We start from the raw sequence: 14,969 nt of genomic DNA on the forward strand, positions 1-14,969 counted from the left end.
AGCCATCCCCTTCTTCCCCCACAGCCCCCCCAAGAACTTAGAACCACTACTTGGTTTTGAACATTTATATCATGGTTTTATTACTTATTTATAGGTATGTATTTCCTATTAGATTGTGAATACCTTGCGAGAAGACTGTACTAATATTTTGTGTCAGCAGAATGCCTGACTCATAGCAGAAAGTGCATGTTGAGAGAATCACTTCTTAATCTCCTTAACAGACTCAGCAATTTGAATGATGCAAGTGGTGGAGGATTTCCTAATTTGAAAGGGAATGTCCTTGCTTATATTAAACTGAAATCAGCCTTTCTTGTTCCCTTCTTCTGTCCTCTGGAATTAAATGTTAAATGTCTACCTTCTTCTGTGTTATAATTGCCCATTTATAAGACTTTGTTGATTGGGGAAATCAAAGAAAAAGGGTTCACATGAGGGAATCATTAACATGATGCATTTGCATCTTAAATATTTTCATGTAAAACATGCAGATGTACATCAATGTACTAGCATTTTATTATGGAACTAATAACTTTTTGTTGAATATGAGCTTGCTGCTATGGACTCTTCTACCTTTTTTCACTTAAACCATCCTGAATTTGATATCCGTAATTTCCACTTGGGGTTTCTTTAAAGTGGAATGAGAAGTTAGACACTGAAGCAGTTTGACTGCAGACTTGGTCTAGATTTTTACTCTACTCAGTTTTTTTTTTTTAATAGTTCTGCCTCCCACATTCCACCAGTGATTTTTTTTTTTTTAATAACTAACTTTCCTCTAGTCTGAAATCTTCAGTTTTCGGAGGAACAGCAACTCATATTTCCCTGGTTTACATGCTGTTGAATTGAATTATGTAACTAAAGTAACATGGATAAGTGGCATAAACAGGTCTGTGATCAAACAGAATTGATCCTTAATAGGCAACTGGTCCAGCCGATTGGAGCCGAAGCAAGCAAGCGTTCAGGGTGCTTGTGGTGTCAGGAAGACCAGGAGCATGTTTGTATTCTGGGTTTTTTTTTTCCCCCGGATAAATTATTTTGAAATCTCTTCATCATGCTGCCCACGTTTCTTCTCCCTTAGACTACTCATCTTCCCCGTTTAGACTAAATAGGGGTAAACTGTGTTTGGCTTTCCTCTTGGTAAAGTCTCAGGTGTCTATTTCTGTCTAGAAAAAAATAAAAACCATTAAGACAAAAAATGGCAAATATAAGGGGCTAGTTAAGTATAAGGATGTTCTAAGTATAAAAAATAATGACAGTGGAGCTTAATTTCTCTCCCCTTGAGTGTGGCCTGGACTTAATGACTCACTTCCAAGGATTAGTGTATGCAGAGGCAGAAGTAGGAGCTTTATTAGTACAAGAACTTAACAGATAACCACCTTAGCCCAGAGATCAAGTTTAACACCCTTGGTGATGAGTCATACTGATAGAGTGTCCCCTCTGATGTGGTGTAATGAGAACACTTTACTCTCTGGCAGATTTCCCCCAAACCCATAACCCCAGTCGAACTTTGAGATGATACCAGGCAGACTCAGACCGAGGGATATTCTGTAAAATGCCTGACCAGTACTCTTCAAAAATCTCAAGGTCTTGAAAAACAAGGAAAGGCTGTCGCAGATCAGAGGAGACAAGGGAAACCTGATGAGTAAATGCAAAGTGTTATCGTGGGTTGGATCCTGGAACAGAGGAAGAGGACGTTAGTGGAAAAACTAGGGAAATCCAGAAAAAGCCGGTAGTTTGGACAAATCTCCCATGATTACGTAAGATGCTAACGCTGGGGAAAGCTGGGTGAAGTGTGTATGAGAACTGTTTTTGCTATCTTTGTAACTTTTCTGTAAACCTAAAATTACTCCAGCATAAAAAGTTGATTAAAAAATAGCAGTAGGAGAGATCACAGAAGAAAGGGTTGAATCATTTGAAATTTAAGACACGTAAACCAGATTAAAGACAATAACACTGGAAAGTATTTGTCACAGATTTTAAATGAAGGACTGATATTCTTAATATACAATATACTTTCCCAAATGAAGAAGAACACACTAACACCTATTGGAAAAATAGTCATTGATGACAATCCACAGAAGAAACACAGTGGTGAGTAAATATGAAAGCGAGTTCAGTCTCACCAGTCATTAAAGAACTGCCAATTTCAGAACATTTTCACCTGTTACATAGGGAAAAGGTAGTATTCAGTTCTGAAGAAGGTAAGTGGAAGAATTATAGATCTGGAAAGCAATTTATCAATACGAGAATTGGGTTTAAAAATAAGCATATCATTTGTGCTTGTAATCTCACATTTGTAAGATTTCTTTCCCAAGAAAATAATCAGATGCGTACACAAATATTCTAACCAGACTGTTCATCAAAGGGGTGTTAATAATGAAAAACTCAAAACCTAAATATCTTAGGAGTGAGGGAAGGATGTAAAAAGTTTGGGCGTACCTATGGAATAGAATGGAGTCCTTAAGAATCATGATATAATTAAATAAAACAATGAAAACAAGATACAGTTTGTGTATATCCTCTGATCCCAGACTCCGTGCATGTGTACAACTGTCTCTCATAAAAAAGATGGCAAGTAAATATACTATCCTGTGCAAAGTAGTTACCTGTGCTCAGGTGGTAAGGAAAAAATGCTTTTTATTTGCTTTATACCTCCCTGCCTTTTCAAAACTATCTATAACGAGTATATATTGCTACTGTAATCAGGGGGAAAAGTAACACTGCAAGCAATGCGATGAATGAGTTTCTTTCATCCTTTATACTGATTTAATTAAGAGAATGTCACAGATCCGTTTTGTTCTGTAAAACACTTTTTCCTCTTTCCACTAGGAAGCTCCAGAGGGTGCTCCCACTGCCAGCTGAGAACTGGGCTGCGCTGGTTGAAGAGTGGTGCTGTCATCCCAGCCCCTTTGCTAATAAGCCCCTTCATCCACGGGAGAGTGACTGTTTCACTGGAGACTCTTTCTTCTTGGTGAATTTAAGAAGTGATTTGCAACAGCCAAGACCTGAAGTGGCCCCAGCAGAGACGTCTTGTTTTTCTTCTGAGAACCATTTAAAATTGGTTGAGTATTTTTTCAAAATAAGTGCTCATTTAGGGTTTGGCTTAGAAACTGGCTTCTCTAATCTTTTTGATTTTTTGGGAGTGGTGGTGGAGGGGGATTAAGTTTATGTGTTTATTTATATGTTTAACAGATGTACTGGGGATTGAACCTAGGACCTTGTGCATGCTCTACCCCTTGAGCTATACCCCCGCCGCGACCTTTTCTTAATTCAGGGCATGTTACACACATTGTTCTGAAGACCAAAATCCATCTATTGCTCTGCTCTGCTCTGCTCTGCTCTTTTGATATAAGAAGAGCATATGGCCTTAAACCAAAGCAGCCTTGGGGGCTGGAAGAAAGGAAAGAAGACTTCTTCCTGCGTAGATCTGGGGATGTTACCGTTTTTTACAAACCAAAAGGCCCTGCTTCCTTGTTTCTAGGACAGTAATCCATAATCCATGTACATTTTTGTTCTCTTAGTCTATTTACATTAAAAGTGTTCTTTTGCTGCAGGCTATCTGTTACACTGTTAGGCTTAGGTGTTTCCCTCTATCTGCCGATAGTCTCAACTTCTGCTGATGTCACACAAGCAGATGCCACCAAGGCAAAAGAGGAAATGAAGGAGCTCAGGCGTGGAAATAAAGCTTGTGCCGCAGGCTGGAAGTCAGTGCTTGACAAGTGAGGTCAGGTGGCTCCTGCTATAAAAGTTGCTTGAGAGAGAAGGCAATTTCCTCTCACTGCAGAGAACAAGTGGTTTACCTTATTTTAAAAGAAAATCAATGGCATTGACTTGGCCTTAGTGAAAAATCATTCCCTGGATGGCAAGTCAATACTGATGTGATTTAAAAAGTAAAGAAAATCATTGCTAGAGAATCTTCATTTTAACATCTGATTATTGGTAGGAACAAAACTGTTGTGTGTTAAATTCCATTTAGAACTCGTTTAATTTCTGTAATGAGAACCGAGCCACTCTAGGAAATATGCAGTAGTCAGGCAGCCCTTAGGTTGTAAGCTGGTTTATAGAACTGTTTTCTATTCTGAGGGAGATTAAGGAAGTTGGTCAAATATTGAGGCTGGGGTATGATCAGTTTAAATTATGTAAGTGCCTCATCTTCCACCAGGAACACACATCCCTTCACCTAAATATGGTTCATTTGAAATGATAGTACTTAAGCCTTACGTATTTTTAAAAGATAACTGGTGAGCAGTTAATATAAACCTATGTTATAATTACATTTAATATGATTATATTAAAATTATATTTTAATCTAAATTTATATACTAATACTCTTATGTGTTTTGACTTTCCTTTTTATGATTAAGCTGAAAGTTTTTAAAATACATGGAAGATGTGAGTGAAAGAGGAGTGAGAGAGATTAAATGAGAAAAAACATGTTTCCCTTTGCAGATGAGCTCTGCACTCTGTATAGAAATAGTTTCTTCACACTTACGTCTTTTATCAGTTATACAGTGCCATTTATAAGAATTTCTCTTAATTATGAACAACCTTCCCGTGTGTTAAAGGAAGACCCTTCATATTCAGACATTATGGTTTTTGAGTATCCAGGAGACTGGGAAATTACTACCGTGGCAAAAAAAAAAACTACTACTGTTTACAAGATTGGGTTTTTTTGGGGGGGTGGGGAAATTTATTTTATTTATTTATTTATTTAATGGAGGTACTGGGGGTTTAACCCAGGACCTTGTGCATGCTAGACATTCACTCTACCACTGAGCTATACCCTGCCCCCAAGATTGTTTACAACTTAGCCTGGATGGAAGTTTCACTTTAATTGTGTATTGCAGCAGTTGAAAGAATATGCCTGTGGCCAAAATAGTAACATAAATTTGGAGGGACTGCTGAAACAGTGCTCTCAAGGCTCCTGTGGGAACCAGGCTGCTCTGTGCTATTGAAAACCTATTTTTCATATCACCCCGTCTAGCCATCTAGCAGGACATTGAAATGTCACATGGTGACACAGCATCCTAATGGTGCCTCTTGGGAAGCATTTTTTTGGCGAGACGATATCAAGGGTCCTTAGAAATTGAAACAACACAAAGGAAAATAAAAACGAGGACAGGAGGCTAATGCCCCTCTCGGAGCAGCGGTGCCATCTCGCAGATATATTGATTTAATTAGTCCACAACAATGTCTGTCTTTGATGTCTGCTCCGCAGAGTTCCCACCCCGTTAGGTTGTTCCATTGGCACAACTTGCTTTGTTGTTTCCTTTAAGCATGGGTCAAGAAAAACACACTACAAAGCAGAGTTTCTCTTTAAGAAAATGATAAGTGTTATAGTATTTTAATTTAAGAGATCAGATTTTAAGAACAGCATAAGTAAGTGTTGGACTTTTTGTTTGTTTCTTCCCTTCAGTACCCCCTCAGAGTGTAGGGTGTGTTATTTGTGCCTCTGCTAATGTGGTGATAAATACTTTCTGGGGGGGAGGTGCGGGGAGTAATTAGATTTATTTATTTATTTACTTATTTTTATTCATTTGTTTTTTAATGGAAGTACTGGGGATTGAACCAAGCACCTTGTGCACGTTAAGCACATATTCTACCGTTGAGCTCTACCCTTCCTCCCAATACCTTTTGTTTTTGAAAGACATTCGCTGGATGTTTCTCTATTCCTACAGTTGTTGTCTCTTGTGATATTTTTTGTGTCTACCAACATAATAAAAATTTTGCATCTTTATAATAGGTCAGTAAAGATGGCACCTCGATCTTTTATAAAATTCATAATATTCTAGATGTAGAAAGTATAGCCATACTTATGACTTCATCCTATATTTTGAGGAACAAATGAAATTGAACATTGGTTATGTTATAGCTGGTAAGTATGACTAACAATTTTACCTTTTTTTTTTCCTTCCCTGAGGTACTTAGCAATAATTCTTCGACATTGGTTATTTGTTTGCTTCATTAAATCTCTGAGGGTCTCTTTTTTATTTTCTCAAAGTAGTGTATTGAACTTTGTAAACATTCACAAATGTAAAAAGAATAGAACTATGAACTTTTAGTATACCAGTCACCTTGATTCATAAAGTATGCTTCATCTGTCCCTTTTATTTTTAGTTTCTTTTTGCTGAAACCCTTTAAAGCAAATCCCAGACATTATGTCATTTCATTCCTTCATGGTTTTTTTTTTTTTTACATAACCACAGTGTCATTTTCACACCAGACAAAATCAACAGTTATTACTTGTGGTACAAGACCAGGTCATACACAGATTTTATCAATTTTATTATAAGTATCTTCTGCTGTCAGTTTGTTTGAATCAAAATTCACACATTTGGTTGTGTGAGTTAATTAAGTTTTTTTTATTGATGAGATTTTTAAAATCTTGATTACCTGTCTATTAAAAACATAAAATTTTATTTTAAAAACCAACCAACAAAAACCACTTTTTCTGCTTCATTGAAAGACAAAGCAAAATGTGCTGTAAGAGCAATTATAAATGAAATACATAACAGAACACCTGACGAAAAATGTTCTACTTCGAATAGAAAAATCCCTTCTTCTGAAGCATTGCTTGTCCAATACCTGTGTTAGTTTTTAGTGAAGCCCTTAGTTTTTGGTAGGATTTAATGAGAATGGTCTGATTTAACTTGTATGAAATAGGATTCTTTAAAAAGTATCTTTAATACAACTTTGGAGCCATACAGGTAGATTTTATTGTAAGAAAGCGTGAGACTGGGAGGAGGGTATAGCTCAGTGCTAGAGTGTGTGCTTAGCATGCATGAGGTCCTGGGTTCAATCCCCACTACCTCCATTAAAAATAAATAAACAAACCTAAGCCCGTCCCCAAAACAAAACGAAAAAAAGAACATATGAAATTGCCAAAATGCCAAACTTTACAGTTGAACAAACCTGGTTTCTAAGCTGTCTTCTTCCTATAACCTTTCCTGGACCTGAACAAATAGGCACTTGCTTTAGTTTCTATGTCTGTGGATTTGACTTTTTTTAACCTCTAACTAAAGTAAGAAATAAATTTTTTTACATTAAGATCTGGTAATACACACATACACAGAGACACAGACACACCTTGAATAGAAGTTCCTTAAAGCACCATTTACCCTATGTTTGAAGCACTGTGATATTTTCTGTTCTGTTGTATTTCATATTTTGTAAAAAATGCAGACTGTAACCCATAAAATTGATCCTGTGAATTGCTTTGCAAAACACTTGGCGTAGTGCTGAGGAAGCATACTCTTTAGCATCTAAGGGACCTGGATTCAGATATCAGCTGTCAATTACTAGCAGCACATCCAGGCAAAAAAATTGATCCCTTTGTGGGAAGTAATGGGTTTTCTGCCCATTTCTTGAATGATGTGTGCCAAAAGTGTATTTTATATATGTAACATCCACCTAGCTGTTACCTATGAGCCAGGACAGTGCTTTACAACACTCCTTTTTAGATCCTAATAAACAATTCTGTGAGCCTAACACTACTATTAACTCCATCTTACAAATGAGGAAACCAAAACAGATTAATTAATGTGCCCACAGTCATGCATGTAGTAAATAACAGAGCTGGGATTTGAACTTGGGAAGTCCGGCCCCAGACTCTGGGCTCTTAACCACTATGCTATTGCTTATAATATAACCTCTTATAACAAGCTACAAGTCAGTAAGATTTTTTTGTTGTTGTTGAGGCATAGTTAACATTATATTACCTTCATGTGTACAACATAGTGATTCACTATTTGTATGTACTTTAGAATGATCATGACAATAAGTCTAGTTAACATCCATCACCATACATAGTTACAAGAATTTTTTTTTCTTGTGATGAAAACTTTTAAGGTTTACTCTCAGCAGCTTTCTAATATGCAGTATAGTATTATTAACTGTAGTGGCCATACTGTATGTTACATCCCTATGACTTATTTATTTTATAACTGGACGTTTGTACCTTTTACCCATCCCGACCAACCCCACCTCTGATAGCCACCAGTATGTTCTCTGTATCTAAAAGAACAGTCTTTTGTTTGCTTAATAATTAGGTGAATGCTAGCTATTTTAATTTGTGTCCCCAGTGATAAAGTTGGATTTTTCAGAGTTTAAGAATGTTTCGGAAATTTGTCCCAGCATACTTTCTCTCTCTTTCCAGGTATAATGCTTGTCTTAAATGGAAAAATAGAACTATATGAATGGATTGGATATTTTTCACTTCTGATGGTGGTTATGAATATAGATTACTTATATATAAGTTACACTGGACTAATAAAGTAATATGAGTCCAAGTTCTAATTCTTCTGTTTTCTAGACACATGAGTTTGGGCAAGTCACCTACCCTCTCTACTTTTGTTGCCCACCATATACCTATTCTAAATACTAAGGATGTTTGGAGGTGCTTTTTAGAAATGTAAGATGCTTCTTGTTCAGATTGCTTGGCAACACGTAGGTTATCAAGTAGGGACTAGGTTTGAAAAAATCATTCTGTTCATTATTCTGCCTCTAGACTCGAGGAGAGTGATCTCTGTGCATGTTAATTATGCATACAAGCTAAATGTATTCCCAGTATTTAGTAGAAGGCAAAATAAAATGTAAAGTTCAATGTATACTCTAGAGACTATGTTAAAATTATATATTCCTTTTAAGAAAAGCTAAATGACATTTAAATGACATTTTTCTCTTCTACAGAAACCAAAGGCAAATACCAAAGTAATTTGTAAGCGTTGCAAGGTAATGTTGGGAGAGACCATGTCATCAGGTAAGAATTTCATAATAAAAAAGCCAGAATGATTGCCTTCTTGTTAAAAAAAAAAAGTTGAAGGAAATTTTATAGGCACTATGTATGAAAGATAGATGACTAATATATGTTGTAGAATTGATGCTTTTAAAAATAGAAATCAACTATTATGTCATCCAATAAGCCAAAAAGTTTGTATATTTTGACCGTTATAAGTACTTAGTATTGAGTTTTAATCATTAAGAAGCTGGGTCATTTTCAGTATTTCTTATCTTCTTTGTAGATATGAAGCAATAGTATAAAGTTTGTACTTGGGTCTATTTCAAAGAAGATTGGAGCTTTTTTCTTAATACAGCTCCTCAGCCAGAAAAACTGGTTTCCAGAGATGATGAAGATGCTTTTTGGGGAAGCCGTCTGCCTCAGGGCTGCGTTTTGAGACTTGGGGGGTGGAGGAGCGCAGAGAACCTGTTGAAATGGAAGAAAGCACATTCTGAGTTTTATATTCTGTTCCTTGTTCTTTTTCCCAGTAGTGTTAATTATATTTTACATAAGGTCTATGTTACACCACTTTACAATATAATAATGAAAATCCTGTTAATTACAATGCATCACTCTTTACAAATATGGTTTAAAAATGTCTAGAGAGCTACAGCATGCTGTGTTAGCTTTGTGGGTGATGAATAATTGTTTTAATATAATTAATTAGAAGATGTGATTTAAGTGAAACTGTTGTACTCAAGGGAAGGCAGATGGTAGTATTTTTTGTTTGTTTTTTAAGATCATTAGAATCTTGTAGGTAGTCACTTGCTCAGAGTAAACAGAAAGGGAAGAATGAGTAGTAGTAAAGGATGCCACCCCCAATGTCTTTTTTGGAGAATAAAGCAAGTCCCTTAAGCAAAGAGGTAGAAAATTTTATGGCTTCCTGTTAAATAAGGTGAATTTTTTTTTTTAATTGTTCTCTCTCCTCCCTGAAGCCCAGTTAAAATGTCAGTTAAGGAATGAAAAAAACAACAACAAAAAAAAGTGCATCCACAGAGACAAAGAGAAACAGAGAGGAGGCAACAGGGATGCAAACAGAGAGGTGTTAGCAAACATTTTTTTGGAAGCTGTAAATTTGAGAGAGGTGTGGAAACACACTTGGCAGTGTGGAGGAAGCTGCAGCCTTGGTGTCTGCAGAAGATCATGTGGATAAGGAGTGAGCCAGTACTCACTGCAGAATTCCAGAACTGGGCAGAATTTAGAGGTAGCAGGTAACAGGGGCCAGGGGCTGAAAGCAGGATGATTAATGCAAAGTTTGTCTATGGAGCAATAAGATTCCGAAGACTCCTTCTCCACTTTCAGCTTGTGCTTATACTCTCATGATAGGAGACTGGAGTGACCTTTCTTGGAATAATGGAAGTGTACTAACCAGAGAGAAGGTTTGCAGACAGTGCTTCCTAGGGGTCATTCAACAAAACAAATGATCTTAAATTCAGCCATTCTGCTGTCAACAAGCCTTATATCTACACCCAAGAGCTTCCTCTCAGCATTTTATTACTTCACACTTAAATACAAATAGACTGCCAAGAATCAGCAAATAATAAGAGTCCAAAGCAAATAAATAATTGACCGAGTAAACAATAAGGGCAGAGAAGAAGCAAATTATGTATAAGACAGAAGAAAATCTTTTTAAAAACAATAATAAATGTTCTTGGAGTAATGAAATAATGTTGCCTCTATAATTCAGTGAATGTAGAATTAAAGATGTAATAGCTTAAAAAAAAAACTAACCAAAAGACTGGAAAATAAAATTAAGAACCTATCTCAGAAATCAGGACCAAAAAACAGAGGTTGAAAATTAGAAAGAAAATTTAAAAAAAGTCAACTTTCCTGAGGGTAGGATCATTGCCTGTTTCATTTATCATAGTAATCTCTGGCACATACTGGGTATGTAGTATATATTTGTTGAATGAATGAATGAATTGAACCTTTTAGGACATTCTACAAGTAGCTAATAGAAAGTCTAGAAAGAGAGAATAGAGACAAAAGGGTGTAGGAAATGATCAAAGAACAAAAATACTAGGAACACTTCACAAGGGTATTTCCCAGAGTGAGGGCTTGAATTTTTTGACTGAAAGGGCCCACTAAGTGTCTAGTGTATGGAGGGGTGGAAGGAAAAATACTTAAAGCCACATTATTGAGTAATTTCCAGACAGGAAGGATGAAGTTTCTAGAGAGAAAAAAGCAGAAAATGTACAAAGAATTAGGAATTAGAATGGCACTAAACTACTTATCAGCAGTGTTGAAAGCTAGAAGACAATGAAGCAGTGCCTTCATAATGTATAAGAAAGAAGATTTTCAACCCAGAATTCTGTACACAGTCAAACCATCAGTCAAGTGTGAAGATTACAGATACATTTTTGGAAATACAAGGTCTCAAAACATAGACCTCGGTTATATTTTCCTTAGGAATCTACCATAGGATATGTATCATCAAAACTAGGGATTTAACCTCAAAGGAGAAAACATGAAATGTGGGGAACATTATCTAACACAAGAGAACAAGATAAGGAGGGCCCAGGGTTGTACAGCAGACCTAGAGAATGATAGCCTGGGTTGAAGCAAGGAAGAGAAAATTGTATTGATGACTTCTTTAGTTGTCACTGAAACTGATAAATTCTTTGAATTGTTTGACCACATGTAACAAATAATCTTAGACACGCCATTTCATCATATGGGCAAAATTAGCTGAAGGTGTTTGGACAGCTAAACACATGAAAAAGAAAGCAGTTATGCACTGCAGGAAAACAGAAGCACTTCTGTGGTATCATTATGGTCACAATAACGTGAACACTGAATATTGGTTTAACCAAAAATCTTTATGATGTGATACATAAGTATATGAGGAGGTCACTATGTGTGAGTGCATGTGGGGGCTGTTGTAAGAGAGCTGTACTCATATCTACTTGAAAAGTAAGTTAGTAGGATGCCAATTCCAAAAATGGTGGCATAAAGGGGATGAACAGTTTTACTCTGCAGAAAACAAGTGCAAAACTATACCAGTTCAAAAGAACAGCTACTAGAAAATGACCAAAATGAAACCAGGATTTGAGAGGTGATAATTTATGAAAAACTGCTATTGCCTTGGATTAGAAAGGTAAATTTATGACCTTTTTGCTTGCAGGTATTGCCATACTCCACCCCAACTTGGGCAAGAAAAACCCACGGCTTTATTATCTATAGGAGATTTGGTTTAGGGTAAGCAAAGGAGAAAGTAGAAATTTAAGAGGAATATTTTGGAAGAAAGAGGGCTGTGGAAGGGCTGAGCTGGTAACTTCTTAACACAGCTCTGGCTGATGGCTAAGCTCTATATGCATCAATACATGCCAGGGAGACCACTAAGAACTGAAAGCTTAGGGAGACCTGAACATTTGTTGTGCCTTTGGTTGCATTCGTCAGTGCACACACAACTTGTGCTGTAGAAGGTGGAAACCTTAATAGGTTGAGGTATTTAAGCAGAACCTCTCCTCAGATTTTCTGGCAGCCAGACTATGCAGATAACCGTGAATACTCAAGGGAGTCAGGCTAAACAAAATAAAACTGAGCAGAGACATTAGTGACTACACACTGCAGGAAGAGGTATTTCTTGGTTTAAGTCCAAGCTTGTTAATTGACCTGTAAACCAGCAACCCTTAAAAGGACAAAACAAAATCCAGAATTGCTGCAAAGTATTACATACAGTGGCCTCTTTCCTTCCAGAAATGATTAGCCATGCAAAGAAGCAGAAAGGAATGATTCATACTCAAGGGAAAAGCAGGACTCAATAAACAGATACTGAGTAAGCACAAGTATTAAAGTAACAAAGATCTTGAAGTAGCTAATTATGAATATGGCAGATAATTAATAGAAAAAAAAAACCTTTTGAGTGAACTAATAGAAAATCCCAACAAATTGGAAACTTCAAAGAATCAATTGGTAATTACAGAGCTAAAAAGTACAGTAATAAAGAAACTTCACTAGATTAACTAAACCTCATATTTGAGATGATAGAAGGAAGAAAATTGTTGAAATTGAAGATAGATGAATAGAAATTAACCAATCCAAAGGACAGAGAGAAAAAAGCCTCTCAAAATGGAGAGAATGTGAGAGATTTGTGGAACAATATTGTTTCAATAAATGTGTAAGTGGAGCCTCAGAAGGTGAGAAAAAGAAGGGGGTCAGGGGAAAAATTTTTTTAAGTGGCTGAAATAGTGGCAAATTTGGTGAAACATTTTTTTTTAGCTTTGAGTCCAAGAATTGCAGTGAATCTCAAGTAGGGTAAACACAACGAGCATTTCCCCAAGGCATGCTGTAGTCAAACTGGTAAAAGCCAAAGATGAAGAGAGAATCTTGAAAGTAACAAGAGAAAACAAAACATCACATATAGGGATTTCATTAGGAATTAAGGCCAACTTCTTATAGGAGTAATGCCAGCCAAAAGACACTGAAGGCATGGCTGACAGACCTTCTCTGCAAACAATGCTAAAGAAAGTTCTTCAGGATAAAGTGAAAGATACCAGATGGTAATTGGAATCCAGAGGAAGGAATAAAGAGCAAGATAAACGGAAAGTATGTGGGTTAATTACCACAAAAGCAAACTCAAAAGAGGTTAGCATAAAATTGAAACCACCTTTTCCCTGCAATTTGCCAGTTCTATAAAATTAGAACTTTTGATTACGTTGGGAAGTAAGGACAGAAATCAAAGGCTATAAAAGTGGGAACCTAGTAGATGACTGCACAAAAATATAAGACTGAGAAGGACCACGTCGTCACTGTGAAGGTGATCAGAAGTGGGACGACCCTGTGGAATTACAGACAGGTATCAGTCTTTTGGGATTTTAGGAATTTCAAATCTTGAACTTGGTTAGTCTGCCTTGGACTAGGCATAACACCATAGGCCTCAAAAAATCAAATGTAAATCACCTCTGGAGGAAAATACTTTTCATTATAAAACTCATATTATTCCCACAAATAATTTGTCAAGTGCAGTGTCTAACTCTTCAACCAAAGATAAATAAGCACACAGGTAAGCTAGACTTTCATCAATAAGAACTAACAGAAACAGACTTCTGTTATTGGAATTACTAGATGTAAACTAAAGCAACCATACTTAATATATTTAGCAATATAAAAGACAGGTTTGAACATATCAAAAGGAAAATGAAGCTATAACAGTACACATATTTGGGAAAGATCCACAACAGAACTTCTAAAATGTATAATTGAAATTTAAAACTCAGTGGGTAGTTTAACAGCAGATTAGGTACAATGTGGAGAAAGAGTTAATGAATAGAAGATAGATGAGAAGAAAAATCTGTAATCCAGCACAGAGAGACAAGAAGGCAAAAAACATAGAAGAGAGAGTAAGAGACATAAAACACACTAAGAAGATCTAATGTTTAGTCAGAATTCTAGAAGGGAAAAAGAAGTAGAATAGAGCACAAGCAATATTTGAAGAGATAATTGCTGAGAATTTTACAAAAGTGATGAAGAACAATTTGTAGATTGAAGTCCACTGAATTCTGATTAAATGAAGCCCAAGTAAGAGAAATAAAAAGAAGTCTATAGGTAGATGTATCAGAGTGATACTGCAGAAAAATAAAAAACAAATTATCTTGAAAGAAGTGGTATATTTATACAATGGAATACTACTCAGCCATAAAAATGACAACATAATGTCATTTGCAGCAACATGGATGTCCCTGGAGAATGTCATTCTAAGTGAAGTAAGCCAGAAAGAGAAAGAAAAATGCCATATGAGATCGTTCATATGTGGAATCTTAAAAAACAACAACAACAACAAAAAAAACTACAAAACAGAAACAGACTCATAGATACAGAATACAAACTTGTGGTTCCCAAGAGGGAGGTGGGTGGGAAGGGACAGACTGGGAGTTAGAAATTTGTAGATACTGACAGGCATATGTAGAATAGATTAAACAAGATTATACTGTATAGCACAGGGAAATATATACAAGATCTTACGGTAGCTCACAGTGAAAAAGAATGTGACAATGAATGAATGTATGTTCATGTATGGCTGAAAAATTGTGCTCTACCCTGGAAATTGACACAACATTGTAAACTGACTACAACTCAATTAAAAGAAAAAAAAGTGCTTGGTTAAAAAAAATAAAAAGATTATCTTAAAAGCACCCAAAGGTAAATAACAGATCACCTTTAAAGGAAGGGCAATAATGGAGGTTGGAGACAGTGGAAT

At 36.2% G+C, this 14,969-nt stretch overlaps 1 protein-coding gene across 6 annotated transcripts in view; it reads left to right on the top strand.

The window, feature by feature from the left end:
- The window catches only part of UBE3D (ubiquitin protein ligase E3D), a 266,407-nt gene that overhangs the window by 14,890 nt on the left and 236,548 nt on the right, over window positions 1–14,969 (top strand). For all 6 annotated transcript variants that reach the window (XM_074368692.1, XM_074368690.1, XM_074368691.1 and 3 more), the window contains exons 4-5: window positions 2,824–3,055; window positions 8,683–8,752. In XM_074368692.1, the coding sequence (XP_074224793.1) occupies window positions 2,824–3,055; window positions 8,683–8,752 (302 nt within the window). The remainder of the gene's footprint in view (window positions 1–2,823; window positions 3,056–8,682; window positions 8,753–14,969) is intronic.

The sequence above is a fragment of the Camelus bactrianus genome, chromosome 8, assembly GCF_048773025.1.
Source record: "Camelus bactrianus isolate YW-2024 breed Bactrian camel chromosome 8, ASM4877302v1, whole genome shotgun sequence".
Classification (NCBI taxonomy): Eukaryota; Metazoa; Chordata; class Mammalia; order Artiodactyla; family Camelidae; genus Camelus; species Camelus bactrianus.